The sequence below is a fragment of the Idiotropiscis lumnitzeri genome, chromosome 9, assembly GCF_059441095.1.
Source record: "Idiotropiscis lumnitzeri isolate Australia: NSW breed Sydney's pygmy pipehorse chromosome 9, RoL_Ilum_1.0, whole genome shotgun sequence".
Classification (NCBI taxonomy): domain Eukaryota; kingdom Metazoa; phylum Chordata; class Actinopteri; order Syngnathiformes; family Syngnathidae; genus Idiotropiscis; species Idiotropiscis lumnitzeri.
In genome coordinates, this window is record NC_142399.1 from 18,252,938 (window position 1) to 18,271,583 (window position 18,646).

Sequence of the window (18,646 nt, forward strand, 5' to 3'; positions counted from 1 at the left end):
AAGCAAATATCAGCGACGAATATGATTCTCTTAGGGGCATTTGGGTTCAATTGTTCTCAGCCAGCTTTGTAAGGAGTTGGAGATATTGTTGCAAAAGTCCAGTGTCCTCTCGTGGCTGTGAAATCTTTTTTTTTTGTCATAGGTATCTGAGATATCTGTGTATAAGACGAGGGTGCCCATTTGTGGCTACCTGTGATTTTTTTTTTTTTTATTCATGTATGAGTCGCTCCAGAGGATTAGGAAAAAACAAAACAAAAAACTAATTGCGATTATTCAGACCAATATTGCGATTACAATTCGATTTGCGTTTTTTGTATTTTACACGATAAAATGCATTAGAATGCTATTCTTATCCGTTTCTGCTTCGACTCGCTTTATTTTATACACTCTTCAACTTTTCACTTTACACCTGTCTCTCATTTCCTCGCTCACCACTCCAGCATATCCGCACATCTCCTCCACTGCACTCTTCTTCACGCATGCGCACACACACACACACACACACGTCACACACAAGCTTGTCACAATGCGCGCAAAACTACGATTGTGAGTCAGTTTAGTTTCAGACAAAGAATTTGATCAATATTGTAATACAAATCACTAATGTCACCATTTGATGAAATGTACAAGGCGCTCTCTTCTGGCGGTTGTATTGTATTAGTTTTTTGGGGCTAGAAAAAGCAGCATATCCATCATTGCTGGTATTAGACATGCATGATCATAAGTTACAATGTTGCCATTAGTGCTGAAAAGATGCTCTGAGAGGGAGCGCGTCACCGGTACGCACAAGTACTTACGAGATAGTTTTACGATTTTTTTCATAACACAATTTCTACTGTTAGCGATCTTAGCTTAGCACGTGAATGACCGCTAGTTGCTGCTTCCGCTTCATCTGTTTATTTCGAATCTGCTTGACAGGCTTCATACTCAAATCGGTGCTGGTGGTTTAAACGTTGAAATACGTTGATCATGTTGCCTCTTGATCTGATGCTTTTTTTTTTCCTGATTAATTTTTGTCGAATCCACCGTATGTCCAAATAATAGACTTACCACCCGTCGATAGCACAAGCATCTCCTTCTCCTCTTCTACGGCGGCAAAAGTTACTTCCATTACATCCACTTCGGTCCGAGGTGCACGAGGTGTGTGTTATTGTCGGGCTGCGCTGACTGTAGGCACCGGAGCGCAGACTAACACGTGTTAGCCAACATCACTGATTGTCCAGCGCTATTAAGATCCGAACATCGACAATTCTGGTTGGCTAATTCATCTGTCACTCAAACGCCAAAGTTGGGGGAGAGAGGAAAAACAATACAAAACCTCACTGTCTTGCGATTAGATAATTGCACTCGTTCAAACCTCGATGTCAATTAGATTTCGATTTATCGTGCAGCCCTATTGTAAATCCCATTGTACTTGATGGCTAACAAACACAGAAGAAGGAAGGAACAAGTAGGGATATCCCAATCACATTTTACTTCTGGCGAGCCTGAGCCACCTAATTTCGAGGATCTGCCGAGAAAGAGTTCCAATCCGATACACTGGCAATGCATTAAAGGGGATAGTCAAGTCAAAAATTTTCTTTAAAAGGTCTTATGACGCCATAGTATTCTAAACAGGGTAATTTGATTAATATTGCATTTGAAGAATATGACCATTTTGACCACTCGCTGTGGACTGAAAATGACATTCCAGTTGCTCAGGTCGGACCAATAACTTCTCACCTGTTTTCTGAGTTTGGCCATGTGATATTTTTGTATTTTACAAAGCACCAAAATTGATGTTGTATATTCATGCCAAACCATAAAAAGTCTAAAAAATCTTACCACAATATTCAAGTCCATGGTCGGGTAGTTAACATCTGAGTCTGGCAATGATGGTTATCACAGCCAGGATTAATGCATTTTGATCACAATTTATGGCATGTGCCTGAAGTCGGGATCAGTACAACATAACCTCTTACATAAAGGTCATCTATGTTGGAAATTTTACAGCTTTCTCCCTACTCCCTGTTCTGTGCTTTAGCGACTGCTGAAGGATCAGGGGTTGAAGTCGACCCAGGAAATTGCCAGCTTCCAACATTTCTCCCATTTTCATTACATTACATTAAATTTTCCATATTGAAAACACAACTGATTTATGAATTATACAATCAACATTTTAGCTGAAATCAGTAAAATGGGAGCATGAAAAGTTAAATAAAATCCCTAGTCTTGACTTGATTTTCGTCAATCATGATTTTGCTCTTGTCAAAATGTGGTCAATTTCACATTTTTTCATCTGTACTGTTGGTCTGGCCACACATTTATGTGCTATTATTACAAATTATTGAGCAATCTAAAGCATTGAAAATGGCTTTTCATCTTTGAAATAGACGATACAATAATAATGATAGCATTTGGTTTTTTTTTTCAGGTCTACTGAAAAGTGATGATTTTGGAGTTACAAGGATTCTGCCCATCACAGCAATATCAAAATTAATTGGTCAAATCTTAGCTATGGCCATTTACGCAGCTTACAAGAAAAAAAGAAGGAAACAAGGAACTTCTTCAAAAGCGTCAGTGTCCTGTTTTCTCATTACAAACAAGTTGCGTTATTACAGTTCTACATCACTGTCCAGTTTCAGGCTTCAACCTCAGTGCAATGGACTGGGCGGGATTGCTACATGCTGGCCCAGAGAGAAGAAGTAAAAATGCTCGAAGATACACAGCGCTGTGAAAAAGTATTTGCCCATTTGCTGATTTCTGTGTTTTTTGCATGTTTATCACTCACAATGGTTTCATTTCATTAAACCAATTTTAATCTCACACTGAGACAACCCAAGGAGATAAAAAATGTAGTTTCTAAACGATGATGTTATTTACCTAGCGCGGAAAACAATACAAACCTATCTGGCCCGATGTGAAAAAGTAATTGCCCCCTCAATTTAACAGCGAGTAGTGCCACCTTTGGCAAGAATAATTGAAATGAAACGTTTACAATAATCGGTGAGAAGTCTTTCATGACGTTGTGGAGGGATTTTGGACCACTTTTCTTTGCAGAATAGTTTCAACACTGCTTTATTGGAGGGTTCTCTAGCATGAACGACCCCTTGAAAATCACACCACAGCATCTCAATAGGATCTGAATCCGGACTTTAAACGTCAATTTTGTACTTTTTGAGCTCTTCTGGAGTGGACTTGTTGGCTGTTTCGGATCATTGTCCTGCTGCAAGAGCCAAGAGCGCTCAAGTTTGAGGGAACAAACTGATGGCCAAACGTTCTCGCTCAGGGTTTTCTGGTAAACAGCAGAATATTTTTTTTACGACAATCACAGCAAGTTGTCCTGGTCCTGAAAAAGCAAAGCAGCCCCAGACCATCACACTGCCACCACCATGTATCACTGTTGGCATAATGTTCTGGCACACAGTCCTGAGATGCAGGGTCATGGCCTTACTATGTGAACTTGTGGCTTTGTAAGTTTTTATGAAGATACTCTGGTTTTCAACAGTATTCCAAAAACAAACTGCTAGGATGGCCGAGTCGTCTAAGGCGCCGCGTTCAGGACCCAGTCTCCCCAGGAGGCCTGGGTTCGAATCTCGAATTTCCCCATTGTGGGACTAATAAAGGCAATATTATTATTATTATTATTATGTTAGTTTAATTGACAACTAAAGTCTTCTCAGGTGTGAATGTGACTGAATAGTTGTCCCTATGTGCACTCTGATGAGCTGGTGACTAGCACATGATTAGCTGGGCAAGGCTCCAGCTCACCTGCAACCCGATTAGGACAACTGCTATAGAAAATGGATGGATGGATCTCATAGCAGTCATGTGTGTTAGCTAAAAAGAATGCAAAGAGTACAAAAAGCATTCCATTACTACTCTACCAAAGACTCAGACTAAATATTTTTTGACAGAAAACAACCTCAAAGCAGCAAATCACACACGCAAAAACACACCTCTACCGACAACAGAGCAAAATCCCCAGTCCCACTCTATTTAAATACACTCATCACAGAGGCCTGTGGTAACTATCAAAGCATTCACACTGCACATTACACCTCCAGCCACACCCTGCACTCTTTCACAAAAGCTCAAAATTGCTGAACTCCTTATGGTCAAGACATACCACTCTTTATGGAAACGCACTTGCTGCTAAAACTCAAAAGTACCATTTGCAGTCACTTGACATCCAAGAAAAAATTACAAATGTTTGTGTCGCAGTGACCTTTTAGTATATTGATAACACACATCTTGAAACAAGCTATACTTTGTTCTATTAAAGCCATTGACAGAATACATAAAGAACTCTTCCCCATAACTAACCTAAATAATTTTCTGATGGTTTTCTCAGACCTGCAAATTTTACAAACGTAAATTTCATACCGTAAAAACAACTATTAGTTATTTTGTCTGAAGATTCTCAACAAAAGTTAATAGAATCTGTATGAGGGTGCACATTACATTAAAAAAATATACACATCATCATTGCAATAATGGCCTGTGCAATATGTGAATCGCAAAGGCGTGCATCTGGAATTGAATGCTTTTATCTGACTTTGATCAATCAAATGCAACCTTAAAGGAATTATCCAGCTGTGACGGCCCATTTTTCCCTAACAAGCTCAGTTTAGAGATTTTTTGATCAGTAAACTGAAATTACTCATCATTTTCTTTTTTCATCCATTCATTTTGGAGAAATTAGGAAATAAGTGACGACTTAAAAAATGCCTGCTTTTAACGAGGAATATGGCCAAGCGCCCCTCGGCGTGTCTGGTTGGGAGTGACAAAGGGGACCGATCTCAAAATCTCGATTGGAAATCATTTTACTTTCATTACTTACAAATAGTGGTGAGGAAAATAAATAATCAATATCTTGACTTTGTTCTATATGCTTCTATAAACATGTTTTGTTTTTCGTGTTTTTTTTTTTTTAATAATCTAACAGGATAAGCGGTGCGGCAATGACAATGACACCTCTCGGAGTTGTGCATTTGCATCTTCATCATTAGATGGCGCCATGGTAGTTGTTTTTTTTTTTTAATAAATTTCAAAATATCCATATTCAAACAATTAAGGCACATATTGAATACAAAAACTGCACAGTTGAACAACAAGGATTAGGAAAGGAAGAAAATCTAAATAAAATTTAAAAAAACAAGAACAATGTAAGGATCTCAATCAAGAAGAGCGTTCCATTAAAGAAAATAGTCTCTGGGCATTTTTGTTCGTCATGACATGCAAGGATTTTTTGGATAACTTGAGGTCATTTACCCACCTGTTGATGTGGCACTTCGCCTTGAGGTATTTACATCTAAGAATAAAATGTTTTGCAGTGAAATTAAATTGTTCACCAAAAAGTCCAAGTCGTTCTCCTTTAACTGTACTTCAACTTTAATGGACAACATGGAAGTTGTTCGCTATAGCGCGGCGCCGTTTTATTCAGTTTTTTTTCGACCCCACCTCTGAGTTATGATTGGATGGTAAACGGCCAATCAGAATCAGCCCTTGTGTCTGACCCCTGATTGGTTAATAATTGTGACACAGTTATCACGCCGTAAGCGAATATCTGTGAGTTTTGTAAGCGTAGAGGAGAGAGAAGCCATAAGCGTAAAACCTATTTTGTGCGCACGCGTGGTGGGTCTTGTACACGCAAAACATATTTTGGTACGTACAAAACATGTTCTCGTACGCGGTATTTGACATTACGCTTACGTAATTGTGGGATAAATCTAACGCCATAGGCAAAATCGTTGATTTGAGCGCATGTTTGCGAAGAAAATATTGTTACATCAAGATGCGCTACACAGATGAGACTCCTACACAAAAATAATGAGAAGCTAAAGGTTCAGCAACAAAGTATTAGTTAAACATGTGTTTGCGTAGTTGTGCAACCATGTAATTGTTCTTTTTTTCCCCTAAAAGAGTTCACCTAATATTATTTAAATTTGCAGCCATGTCACTTTGTACAAATAATACTGCTCCTCAGTGGATGTAAATCCAAAACTGTAACTGCCCCATTTCAGTCACATGGTGTTTCAAGAGAAAATCAAGAACACGTATTGTCATTGCCCAGAGATAATTCTTGACCTAACGGCAGTACTTGGATGTGCAAGGGGGGGGAAAAAATATCTTCCAGAAGAACACTTGGAATGAATGAAAACATTATCCACCTATTCAAAACGTAAAGGAAGCCCAGATCCCCAAAAAAATGGTTCTTCCCAGTGAAACAAGCAAATAATAAGCCAGTATTAGGTAAAACGAGGAACTTCATATGCTCCATATTTGAGTCAATCAAAAATTGCATTGGAATAGAATTTGTTATTGTTGTAATTAATGTTTTCCCATAAGAGGAAATTCAACTCACACTCAGTTTGTGTCGCATTCGCACACAAAAGAGAAAACTAATCACTCACATCCCAAGGTGTCCAGAGTAAACAGTCAGGGTGGTTCACTGCTCAAGTACACCTCAGCACTGGACAGAAAGCAACGTAGCATCCCTCCAACTACTAATTGCCATGTTTACATTTGACCATGAGAACTCGAACCTTAACCATCCGGCTCCGAAGACCAAGTCCTTAAAGATAAGATACTATAGACCCACTAAACCAGTATGTCCCAACCAGAGCAGGTCTTCATGGAAAAATTTAATTTTTTATTTCCAACACAATAATATTCTCAGTCATTTCAAAAGGCTTACAATAAAATAGTTTGCTACGCCATGTGTGCACTTTAACATGTCTCCCTGGGAAGACAAGTGTTTTGTTCCTGACAATCAATGTTTAAATGCCTGTTTAAAAGGTACTTATTTTAATGAGCTCCAGTTATTTGTGGTAAATTTAACCAAGACATGTTTAAGGCTTTATTTATTTTGGTTTGTATTTTGCTCATGTATATTAGACATTTATTTCATTTCAAATGTGAAACATTATGAAAAGAAGATGAGAATATAACATTCAATTAAGAAGAAAAAAAACTAGTAATTTTCATGTAATCAGTTGTGTTACGTTGAATTTTTGATGAATCCTTGACCCGTATGAGTAAGGGGGACTCATGGCTTGACAAAAGGATTTGGGGATACACAAGATAAAGTTTAGGAATAACCTCACTACAATTTGATTGTGAACATCCTTTGAACACTCTTGATATATAAATTAGGCATTGGCACAAGCCTCACTGAAACTTACGTTTGAGTAAGCATCACTAGGGTGCTACCTTTGATTCTCAACAGTTAATAAGTAAGCATATTAGCATATTTGAGACTTTTTGAGCAGATTAAAAATGTGGTTTAGAAATACCAGCGACTGTGGACGGAAGAAAGAATAATCAAATGTGCTTAAGATCACAAATGCCACTTTAAATAGCACTGCAATTACCTTGCAAAAACTACATTACACGGCGCTCAGTGAGTTGGAAGCATTCAGGAGCAATTACTTAAAAAAACAACACAATGTATTTGTTTGTTTTGGTTTGATTTATTTTTTTCATGGAGGGGGCTCTGAAAAGAAAGATCACACTATATTCACAACAACATGATCGGTCTATTAAGGAACATGATTAAACCCTAGACTATACGATTTAAAATTTATTAAAATATAAATGTTGATTGATGGCACAATACAAATGACCACATTGGCGATTTGTCTCAATTCGTGGGAATGGTCGGCATGCCGAACACTGGCTGGTTTCCATCGTTTTCACAGACATTTGAGTCCCAAATTAAGATGTGTTAAAAATAACTTTAATGGGTAAATGCGTATGAATGACCATTCCCTCCACCGTGTCGTAGTTTATCGATTGCTAACCGTTGAAACAGGTGGTAGCAAGTTGAACAGCAAGTCCCACAGGATTCCTTGAACCTAATGCAATAAACGCGCCACAACAGCTACTACTATGCTCCCTCAATAAACACCGGATGGGAGAAAACACGGAAAGGGCAGTTCGGAATGTCCATAACATAAATAACTTACAAACTTAAAACGATACTTACTCTGTGATGGGTAATTTTGTCAGGAAAAAAGCCTCCCCGCTACAAGTAGCCGAAAAGATCCTTAAGTGTCCATGTCGTACTCGTGTTACTCAACCGTGTTAATTAATCAAAAGCTCTCATCTTTTCCTCGAAGCTAGGGAAGTAAACAAGACCACGGCATAGAGCCGGCGGCTTCTTTCCATTATACTGTATTGTACTTGGTTCCTCTCCCGACTTGGCTGCGTTTTTCTCTTTGTGGAACTTTTAGGTGCCAGAGAGACACGAACCACAGTGAGACTTCCGCTGAGACCCTTTCGCAATAGAATACTGTGTGAGATTGATTCGACATGCTCAAGGTTGTTTTGCTCAGCACGGTGCATGGTAGAATGGAACATTTACACGGAATCTACGGCAGTGGTGCCCCGACCTTTCGTACTTATTTTGCAGCATTATATTTAATATTACCGTAATGCGACTGAGACGAATAGCGTCAAAAGTACGACGTAAGAAAAGAAACCGGTCACTTTTCAAAATAATACATTTTTCTGCCTCGAATCATATAAACCGGAAGTAGTGCGTTATTTTTCCTTCATGCTTATCGGTGCTTATCAAGTTTGCATTATAACTATTTCTATAACATAACACTTAATAATAAAGGAATATGCATTTGATTGTTTGAAAGTCATAAACAAGGGTGGCATTTTCTTTATTTTGATTTATCAATTAAACATCAAATGATACATCGATTATGTTGACCTGGAGTTTCTTTTCTTTGTATTGTGAAACAATTCCCCTTGTCGAAAAATATCGCTGCGTCGGGCCGAAAGCTCCAACAAATCAAAATCTGGTGAATTTCATTTTTTCACACATTTGTACTCTTGGTCACGCCACACGTCTGAGCTTTGTTTTTACACATTGTTGACCAATCTAAAGTGTTAAAGATAGTTTGCACTCTTTGTTGATGCAATATTAATGGCTGAATAAAATTACTGTTGTCGGCATATCCTGAAAACTTATTATTTTGGAGGTCTGAAGATTCTGCCCGACACCAGCCATTTAGGAAATAAGCAACCCTGTTAAGTCCACAGAAAACACTCCAGAATCAGTGACTGAGAAAAGTGGATTGTGTGAACCTTGATTTGCGTGTTATTTGTTTATCATCTGACAAACATGGAAAAAGAAAATGTTTGTTTTGATAATTTTATTGCTCGGCCAGACATTCATGCAGTTCAGTATCTACATTTGGCTGTGCAACACAGTTTAACCTATGTTTAATAAATTACATTTGCTGTTATTAACAAAATGAACTCTGTCCTTAAAAAGAAAATTTCAAGTGAGCATATGAAACCAAATAAGTTGTTTAACCCGTTGTGTAATACCACACACTTGCAGATAACACTCTGCTTGTTCCTGGTGGACAGCAGAGAGGTCTAATAAGGGGGGAAAAAACAAAAAAAGCCAATTGATGTAAAATTAAATAAGTTTAACTGACAATTTTTATTGTCATTGTGTAGGGAGGCCAAAAAAAACAAACAAAAGAACTATACATCTACTATGTAAACATTCTCATGTACATTTACGTACTTAAGTATACATGTTGCATTTACTGGTGACCAGTCTGATCAAACATGCTGAGAATGTGAGATTGATAAGGCCTTCTCAAGCTGTTGTTTAAGCGATTGTGGACTGCACTGTAATGTCCAACACTACTACCTTCAACTTGTGTAGTGGCGGCTTTGATTAAAGCCAGCTTGGTTGTAGTTTTGGCCGCCATGTTGAAAAAACTGTTCAAATTGTCCTCCTTGATTAAAATTCTGGCCTCCTCTCCCTCCCCAGCCTCCTCCTTGTCCTCCTCGGCCTCCTCTTCCCCTGCCACCCCGACCGCTGCCTCTTTCTTGATGCCAGTTTCCATTCTGGTGGTAATTGTCATTATAGCCTGAATGGTGGCTGGACTCCTGGTGGCCTCCTTGGTTGCCCCCGCCGCCTCTATAAGCACCTCTCGTTCCACCTCCCCCCTGATGACCGCCCAAATCTTGATACTGGCCCTTGTTGTAACCACCTCTCCCTCCTCCACCCCCCTCGCCCCAGCCTCCTTGTACCCTTCCACCTCTGCCGCCTCCTCCTCCCCTGCCTCCTCTTTCTCCTCCGCCCCTTTCATATCCCCCCCGGCTGCCTTGGGAATAATGATCGTAACCCCCCCTGCTACCACCATGCCCACCTCCACCATAGTGTCCGCTACTTTGAGGGGCATCCTGCCGCTTTTGCCATGAAGGCATTTCTGGAGGGGGAGGCTCAATCTCACAGGGACGGCCTCCTCTGTCTGGCACACGACCCATTAAAACCTGGTGGGGAGAAAAGAAATACATGAAATGGCACGTTCAACATTGTAACATTGTCCTCCAAGGTTTTCCCCTGCGATTATTTTTTTTTTTTTTAAATAATTTACACATTTCATTGCTCCAAGCTTGATCACATTTCTGCTTCGACCAGCGTGAGGAAAAGTTCATGTCGATTTAAGGGTGAACACTTTTACTCTTCTTATCTTCAATCTTAATCTTTGCTACTCTTTTCCCCTCAATAATTTATGATTATTTTTACAAGGTCAACCACCTATTTATTTTTTAGAAAAAACAAAGACGAAATTAATCTGTATTATCTGACACAATATCGGCTTTATAATGAATATTTTGTTAGTCTTTTATGTTAGGCTTATGCTAAAATAAAGGCAAATTAACCATGAATCCATGAATGAAAGAATGTATATAGTACTGCAATTAGATTAGTTAGTTTATTAAACAATTTGTAAAGTTATCACTTCAACCTTTTACATTTCATGAAAAAATGCCACACATGCATGTCGAGTGCACTTCTTTATCACTTATAATCTCGTTGTATAATGACAAAGGGCATTCTGATTCCGATTCTATACTTTGCTACAATTACGTGTTTTGAGTTGTGTGTTGAAATGCTCTTTGTAGAGGTAGTATAGAACTGTTGCTTCTGAATGCCGTGACAAATTGATTTTCATACCAATAGCATTCGATATTTCAGTAGATATTTGTAGGTAGACATGTTATAAAAGTTGTTGCTTAACGCACATACTGGCACGTGGTCGGGGCTAATAGCATCGAGGCTCCGCTACTTCTTAATTGTTTGAAATCTGTTTTTCATTGTTTCGTGTTGTAATTAATAATGTAATGTAGTTATTATTAGGACGTAATGTCATGTCTGCTTACGACAACCTGCACGTGGCTCGAAGTGATGGCGTAGTCTAGTGCACTCTTTGTTTTACCCCTCCCCAAACAAGGTAAATGGGGAAGGAGTAAGACAAGGATAAAATCTTAAGGGGAAGTAATGGGATTGGGCCTTAGTCGTCAACTAACAGCAAATGGTGCTGATGCATCAAGTTTGATGTAAAAAAAAAAATCAAATACAGTAAGTATTCTCTAGTACGGAATCATATTTGCATTGTCCAATCTTCCCGTATAACTGAATATCCTTAAGTGGGAAACGACTACGGTACTTGTGTGAAGTGTGCTGCCACTGTACTCTTCCTCACGCATGCGCACACACACCCACATCCACATGTCACACACAAGCTTCCGGGTTCCAGATATCGGGACGAAAGACTCGTAGGAGTAAAAACTTTCTAGGGACAGCAGACTTTTCTATTTTTTTTTTTTAACGGATTGACTCACCTTATTAATGGCACAAGCAGTCTTCTCTCTCGACCTTCCACTGCTTGTGCGAAGGATTTTTGAAAAATCTTGTCGGGCAGCAAGAAGGTGGGCTACGGAGATTTTGCTTTTGGTACCAAGGGTGGAACGGAGCGGCTGATAAACTTGAGCCAAATTGCCAGCATGCGCCTGTAGTGAAAAAAATAAAATAAATGGATAAATACTTGTATTCACTCGAGGAAAATTAGACCAAATAAAGCACGCTTTTCTTTCTTTTGAAACAAAGTGCTGCATACCTTGGCTCTTTCTGACCAACCAAAAGACTGCACTGTCACATCCAGACGTTTTAACAACATCTTCCTTCTCACTTCATACTCATTTACAAGGGCTTGATTGATAGCTTCAATTTTTTCCTGTCAAATGGGGGGGGGGGAGCCACAACTTAACAACAATATTTTGTATTTTCCCCTTAACAATAATCCTTTCCAGCTTACCATGTGCACAGGTCCAAAGGCTTTCTTCAACAAAGGCTCTCCTATATGATTTGATGGTACTCTACTTGTGGCTTCTTTCAGCTATCAAACATGACGACAGATAGCAACAAGAAGTTTTAGAAAACACAACAAACAGACATTTCAAAATATTACACAGCACTGAAATAACAAGGATTTGCACATCATTTAGATCAACATGAGCAAAATAGATGAGAAACCATGTTGGCATTTTCAATGAAGGCAAAATAAATGAAGCATTTTAAAGTGGGCAATTAATATTCAAGAGCAGCAAAACTTGGGTTTACAACAGTTCAGTGGCTACTAACCTTTTGAAAAGAAAATTGCTTACAGCAGTGGGTCTCAATCTTTTTTGTCTCATGTACCCCCCAAAACCTTTTGCCAAACTAAGAGTACCACTTCACTCGTATGTTTTTATTATTGTATGAAAATAGTACATAGCACATAACACAACAGATTATTAAATGAAATTAATTTTATTTTCTGCCTTTCAGGTGAGTTTTGGTTCATTTGTTTTGACGCTTAGTTTGAAAACTATTCTATTATCTTGACACAAGTATTGCTAAGTAGGAAATGTCAGGGGCTTGTGTGACTTATGCACAAACACGAAGCTACCGTCGTTTTGGTGGGGGGAGTCCAGCGAGAGTCCAGTGTATTTTCTAACAACATATCTAGAACTGTACATCATAACTGAAGCGACCCAATTGGCCCTGTTTGTGTATCCAATGAACACCTGCTCAAATGGCATGTGACGTGAAGGACGTTTTTCCAACCATTAATGTGACCTCTAACCAGTAAGACTGATAAAAAAATAAAGGAAATATTTTAGAGAGGGAAAGTAGAAATGAAGAACTGAGCTAATATGATGACAAAAGTAGGTCCACCTAGTGATGGGAAATGAAGCTTCAAATTTGCTTCATGAACCAGTTGTATTTGTGAGTCGTGGAGATGGCACTGTTGTTTTAAATAAAAGGTTTAAAAAAAGAAAAAGGCAAGTCGGTGTGCTTTCAGCCCAATGTTGAACAGAGACTGCCATCTACTGGAGTCCAAAACAACTACAACTGATTCATGACGTCGTTTACCCATCACTAGGTACACCCGCTTATAACTGGGGACGTTGCTATCAAACTCAGTCAGCGCACAGGTTTATGTGTATATTCTGCTTTACCAACTGACCTTCTTCTCAATGCCACTAAAGAACTGGAACATGGCAATGTTGGCTGGAGGCTTGGACATGCCCAGTGCCATGCAGATGCCCTTTAGTTCTTGGAAGGCAGGGCTACCAGACTCCTGGGCCTTTTTCTGGGGTCTGTTTACCAGGATCATCCTCGAAGCCTCAAGCTCAGATATCAGAAAGGCTGGGAAGAAAATTAACATCATTTCAGTCATATTTGAATTTGTCTACCTTGCATTCTCAAATGGTGTCCACTACGCTACATAATTGGATGGTCACAAATTGATTAAATGCTGGACTTTAAATAGACATATCCACACAGTTATCGTAGAAACACTTTTATGGCCATATTCCAGGTGAGACAAACACAAACGCGTAATGTAATGTCATTTTCGACAACGCTTATCCTGTACAGGGTCGCAAGGGGAGGTTGGAGCCTCTCCCAGCTGACTTTGGGTGAAAGGCAGAGCACACCCTGAACTGGTGGCCAGCTCGTCGCAGGGCACACACAGAGATGAAAAACCAAACACACTGAGCGTGAACCAATCCATGCTGCCCAAATACAAGTGAGTGGAGAGTACCACTACACCAAACACCAGCGACTGCCAAACGAGTAAATAATAAAAACAATTACTTCATAAAATAAATAAATACTGTGTGCTCCCTTTATACTTATGTAGATGTGCAAATTGTGAGTTGAAGTCAGCCGCATATACACTGGAAATCCAAGTTACCCATTCTGACTTAATGCCCAAGTCTGAAGTCTCCGAAGTGAGTTAAAAGAGTTCCAGGAGTAGTGTCACAAAAGACTGATTTCAAAAGCAAACTACGAGTAGTCCCTTTCAGTGTGGGCAATATGATGAACCAACACTAGGACTTAGAGAGATCTTGTGGGCTTTGCTTTGTCCAGTGCATGAGAGGCGACAACTGGAGGCTGCTTCACCAATGCACCCTGAGAATGACTGTTAAGCTATGTGCACACTGCAGCTCAATACTTAAAATGTATGTGATATGTACAGTATCTGATTTTTTGAATCAGCAAATTATTATATTAGTATTCAATTTCATTAAATCTTACCTGGAACATGAAATGTACAGTGGTTTGGTTTGTTACGTCCGGCAATGACATGACCCGATCGCCACCAAAATTGACTTACTACTCTTATCCACTTCAACCTGTCAAAGTATAAAAGCGTTCTGCACAATAGTTTGGATTTATAGACGTCAAACGGCGGCTCGTGATCACCTCCACAAAAATCAAAAATACCGTGCCAATTTCTTCTTCACTTACACAAGCTGAAGTGGACAAGAACATGAATGCGCACACAAACCTCAACTGGTTATAGTTCGGGCCTTTAGCTACGCTAAAGTTATGTAAAGTATCAGAAGGTAGACGGCGGCTGGCAGCAAGCAGCAATAGCCTGCAGGCGGGCATGCATATTTATCCTGGCTAGATGATCCTTTTAAGAGGGCTACATACTTTTGCAAGGCACTGAACTTTGAATATAAAAACTTGTAGTTTGGATTTTAAAATGTTTCTTTAGTGACACCAGTCTTGGACAATTTCTGTCACACCTCATATTTGCATGTATAGTTCAACTGACACACATCAAGTATGACTGCTTTTACCACCAAAAAACTCATTGTGCGCAGATGCCCACATTTAAATGTACAGTAACTATGACTCGTGCTTTTTTTGGAGTTTACATTTTGTTTAGACGCCTGGCGTCACATTGACAGGTATAAACGATCCGTATGTTTATACTGCAGTTGAAGATATTATATCATAGATCATATTTGAATGTACAATTTGAAGGCCTGATTCTCCTCTGAAGATACTCTATTCTATGACGTTATATTTTTTTCTCTTCACACTGTCATAACACACATCAGAATTGAGCCACCTTGGCAGTAATAAATAAAAATTGTATCAATTAAGTCATGCAGTTTAAATGCAGCTGTAGAGACTTAAATATGCAGTATAAAAGAAAAAAAAGTTGACAATACTGAAACCATACAGAGCAGCAGCAGACAGTCATTCTTGTTCAGAAGCCTTTGGGTGACAGCGCCACTTGTGAGGACAGAGTAAGGACAAGCGACTTCTGCCAACAGACCACTCATCTCCAGCTGGAAGCCCTCTGCCTCACTTGGACCTGCAATAGGTAAAAGAGAAACTACATTGAATTCTTGTCCTTGTGAAAGAAAAACATATCTACTGTTTGTCAGAAAACTGCAATCACTGGTCACCAAAATGTCTGTGGACTCAAGATGGCGTCTATGTATCTATACAGTAAATGCTGTCTATGGGAATACTTGCCAGTGGTCGTCGCAAGGAGCGCCATTCAAGACTATTGACTAAGAATGGCAGTGCTGCACAAAGGTAGTATGGGAGCATCAAATGGATGAAGCAAAGTAATAGCCGTCTGTACAGTATTAATAATAAAAACCGCCCCATACTTTTCGAAAGTTTGTGCTCTGAGAACGGGTCTGGGGTCTCGGTATTGTACCCTGTACTAGTTGCCGGCTAATTGCATGGCGCACAAAACAAACCAATCACACTTACATTCACACCTATGTAGGGCTGAACAGTTTTAGGAAAATATTGTATTGTGAATTTTCTGACGGATACTGCGATTTCTATTTGATTTGCGATTTTCTTCACAATGTACAGTTACATTTAGAAGCATGACAGAAAATGCCGTTATACCATTAAAAACAATTAGTGCTGCCAAGCCATTGAATTTAGAACTAATTAATTGCAAAACATTTGTCTAATTAATTGTGATTATTCACATTTTTCAACTACTATTTTTGGTGAAGCCTGTAAACAGCTATTTACTTGAATAATATCTTGGAATTAATGTAAAATCACCAACTATTAAGTGTATTTGAAATCAAAGACTGTTCTAATAGCTTTCTTTAATCCTTGAATATGATTTAAACTAAGTAATTGTTATAGGTATTTCTCTCCTGAACTTATATATTTAGTTCTGCTGACAAGGACCACACTCCAGCAGTGTTGGTTTGCGAAGCCCAGTGGTAATTTGAGCATGGTGTTTTGTTCTGAGATGATGTGGTAGACATATACAGCTAATATGGTACGTTGTTTGAATTTGGCTTTGCAAGACGTGCAAACTACTTTTAAAGTAAATAAAAATTAGTTAACTGAGGTAAAATGTTTAATAGCATTGAAAAAATTGTAAATTAATCTTGAGTTAACGCTTTAATTTTGACATCCCTAAACTAATACTGTGATAATGCAAGGACATTAAAGGGTTTTTGCAAGGGGGGCAGTTCTTTCCCAAATTTGTAAAAACTAAATCATACTTGCCGCGCAGTTTTTAAAACCTTAAAATGTTTTGCAATTCATACTAATGTACATGCTCTTTGTACAGAAATGTCAGATGTCAATAAAATCATTGCCCCTTATCAAAGCTAAATTGATTAAAATATACAATTGTGAGACCTATTATTGTGTAGATCTCAAAACTTAGTACTCTGAGGTGCAAAATAATGCAAATATTATTGATGAGATTATAAATATTTAATATACGTTTGACATCTCGAGTGCTTCATCATGATGGCGTCAGCCGTTTACGTGTTCCGGTCTGAGAGCATCTGCTAAATTGCTAATGTAGCCGCTGTCTTATTTTATGTCTAGATATGAATTGATTGAGATCAATCATTTCTGTTCATAACTGCTTGCTCCCCGCCCAAACACGGTTTTAGCCAGACTTCTGTTAAAAGTCGACTGTACACCTAAGCACTTATTTTGGGTCTGAAAACAGAACTTCGAACCTCAGAAAGATGTGCCACTAAATCATTCAACTGCCCTCATATATCAAAATGACAATGCAATTTAATTTTCTGTCATTCTCAAAGGGCTTTGCCGTAATTGAAATGGGTTTAAACAAAAGCAGCATTTCTTAAATGTTCCTATTTCGGAAGAAACATTTGAAATCTTACAGTTTGTGGCATGGACATTCTCCTCCAGTTTACTGTAAAGTCTGAGCTCTGACACAATCCAAGCACAGAGCTTTGTGAACTCCGGTGAAGCAGCCCCACCATTCACAGCTGACTCCAGAGCTCCATCCTCCAACAGTGGGCCTTGATACCTTCAATGACAAACATACCACACTATAAAAGTCTATTCAAGTCACAACACTATTATCCTTTATCAATTTTCGTATTTTATCGGATTATGTATTGTTAAATTGATAGCGTCTAACCCCAAACCAGTTGTCAAATTTGACCAACATTTAGAATTGACCGCATACATCGCGAGCAAATTGAAACATATTACCTTCCAGCAAAGGTGGGGTTAAAAAGGAGCTGCACTTGATCGCAGCAATGATCACAGTACAGCAGTTTCGTTTCAAGAGAAATAAATGTTGGAGAGAAGACCGTCCAATGGCTTGGTTGCCGCAATAGTTGCGACGTTAGAAAGGCCATCAATAGCGCTAGGTTATGTTGTATGTTGTAGGTTATGTTTAACGCCGGGTTTTGCTAAAGTGGACCACGTCACATTGCTAAATAGACACGGGCATGGTTAGCCAACTGCACATTGTTTACTAGTGCAATTATTGAGATTCGTTTGTTCCCCATTCACTTACCCTAAGTCCTCAAGAGAAACGATAATATCATTCTCCATTGTAATATTTCGAGTGCACGGTCAAAAAACACGAAATGTCAAACACATTAATGGGCCAGTAGGACTGAAGACGATGGACTTCTTCGCTGGATTTATTTCTGCTCAGCAACGTGTAGAACCGGTGTAAGGCCGCCACCTCGTGTCAGGATTCTGTCAAGTCAAACCACCGGTAGAACCCTGAAACTGCCTTTTTTGTTTGTTATATGCAAAATACGGAATCCAGTTGTTCCGTCTTGTGCTTCTCTCTTGAGGACCAACTTAAACATTTATGTTATTATTTGTAGCATTCAGTTCATCACTACCACAAACGTATTTTAGTGTTATGCAAATTAACAGAAACAACCACGTTAACCCCGTTTATAGTTAAGATAGGAAAAAGGGGAAAACAAGTGAGCTGCATATATTTTCTTTTTTTTTTTTACTTTTTCATTTAGTTTAAATATTTTTTCAGAAGTGCAAGTATACAAAAAACCTCTGAACTGAATTTTTAATGATTTTTCAAAATCGGCTGTAAAGGTCAAATTATGAGATATCTATGGCCTTTTATTTTGAAATGCCACATCAGATTTTGATGAAAGTACTTTGGTTGGATACCTGGGGTGGCCTAGTCTGCCCCAGCGCTGGTCTGGTTGTGGGATAACGAAAACTGAATTCTTAATTGTTTTTTTAATATCAATTGTAATT

General features: G+C 38.8%; 2 protein-coding genes across 2 annotated transcripts in view; both read right to left on the minus strand.

Annotated features, from left to right (window-relative positions):
* The window catches only part of rin2a (Ras and Rab interactor 2a), a 40,251-nt gene extending 32,008 nt beyond the window's left edge, over positions 1-8,243 (minus strand). Inside the window, 1 exon segment of the mRNA XM_088304045.1 lies at positions 7,970-8,243. The gene's annotated coding sequence lies outside the window, so the exon portion shown is untranslated.
* An 891-nt stretch (positions 8,244-9,134) lies between these two features.
* On the minus strand, positions 9,135-18,106 carry tslig3a (tRNA splicing ligase complex subunit 3A). The gene is made up of 8 exons (XM_088304965.1): positions 17,925-18,106; positions 17,278-17,426; positions 15,330-15,464; positions 13,314-13,495; positions 12,120-12,200; positions 11,922-12,038; positions 11,647-11,814; positions 9,135-10,290 (listed from the first exon to the last, which is right to left on the minus strand). The coding sequence occupies exons 1-8, from the start codon at positions 17,960-17,962 to the stop codon at positions 9,664-9,666; spliced, it is 1,497 nt and encodes a 498-aa protein (XP_088161091.1). The 5' UTR covers positions 17,963-18,106; the 3' UTR covers positions 9,135-9,663.
* Positions 18,107-18,646: the final 540 nt, after the last annotated feature.

Bases quoted from the DNA above. Each gene is read 5' to 3' on its own strand.
- tslig3a (XM_088304965.1), bottom strand. From the start codon at position 17,962: ATGGAGAATGATATTATCGTTTCTCTTGAGGACTTAGG. The intron at 15,465-17,277 runs GTAAGATTTCAA...TACCTATTGCAG, and splicing joins GAATGTCCATGCCACAAACT to GTCCAAGTGAGGCAGAGGGC. The intron at 10,291-11,646 runs GTGAGTCAATCC...TCTCCCCACCAG, and splicing joins CTGCTTGTGCCATTAATAAG to GTTTTAATGGGTCGTGTGCC.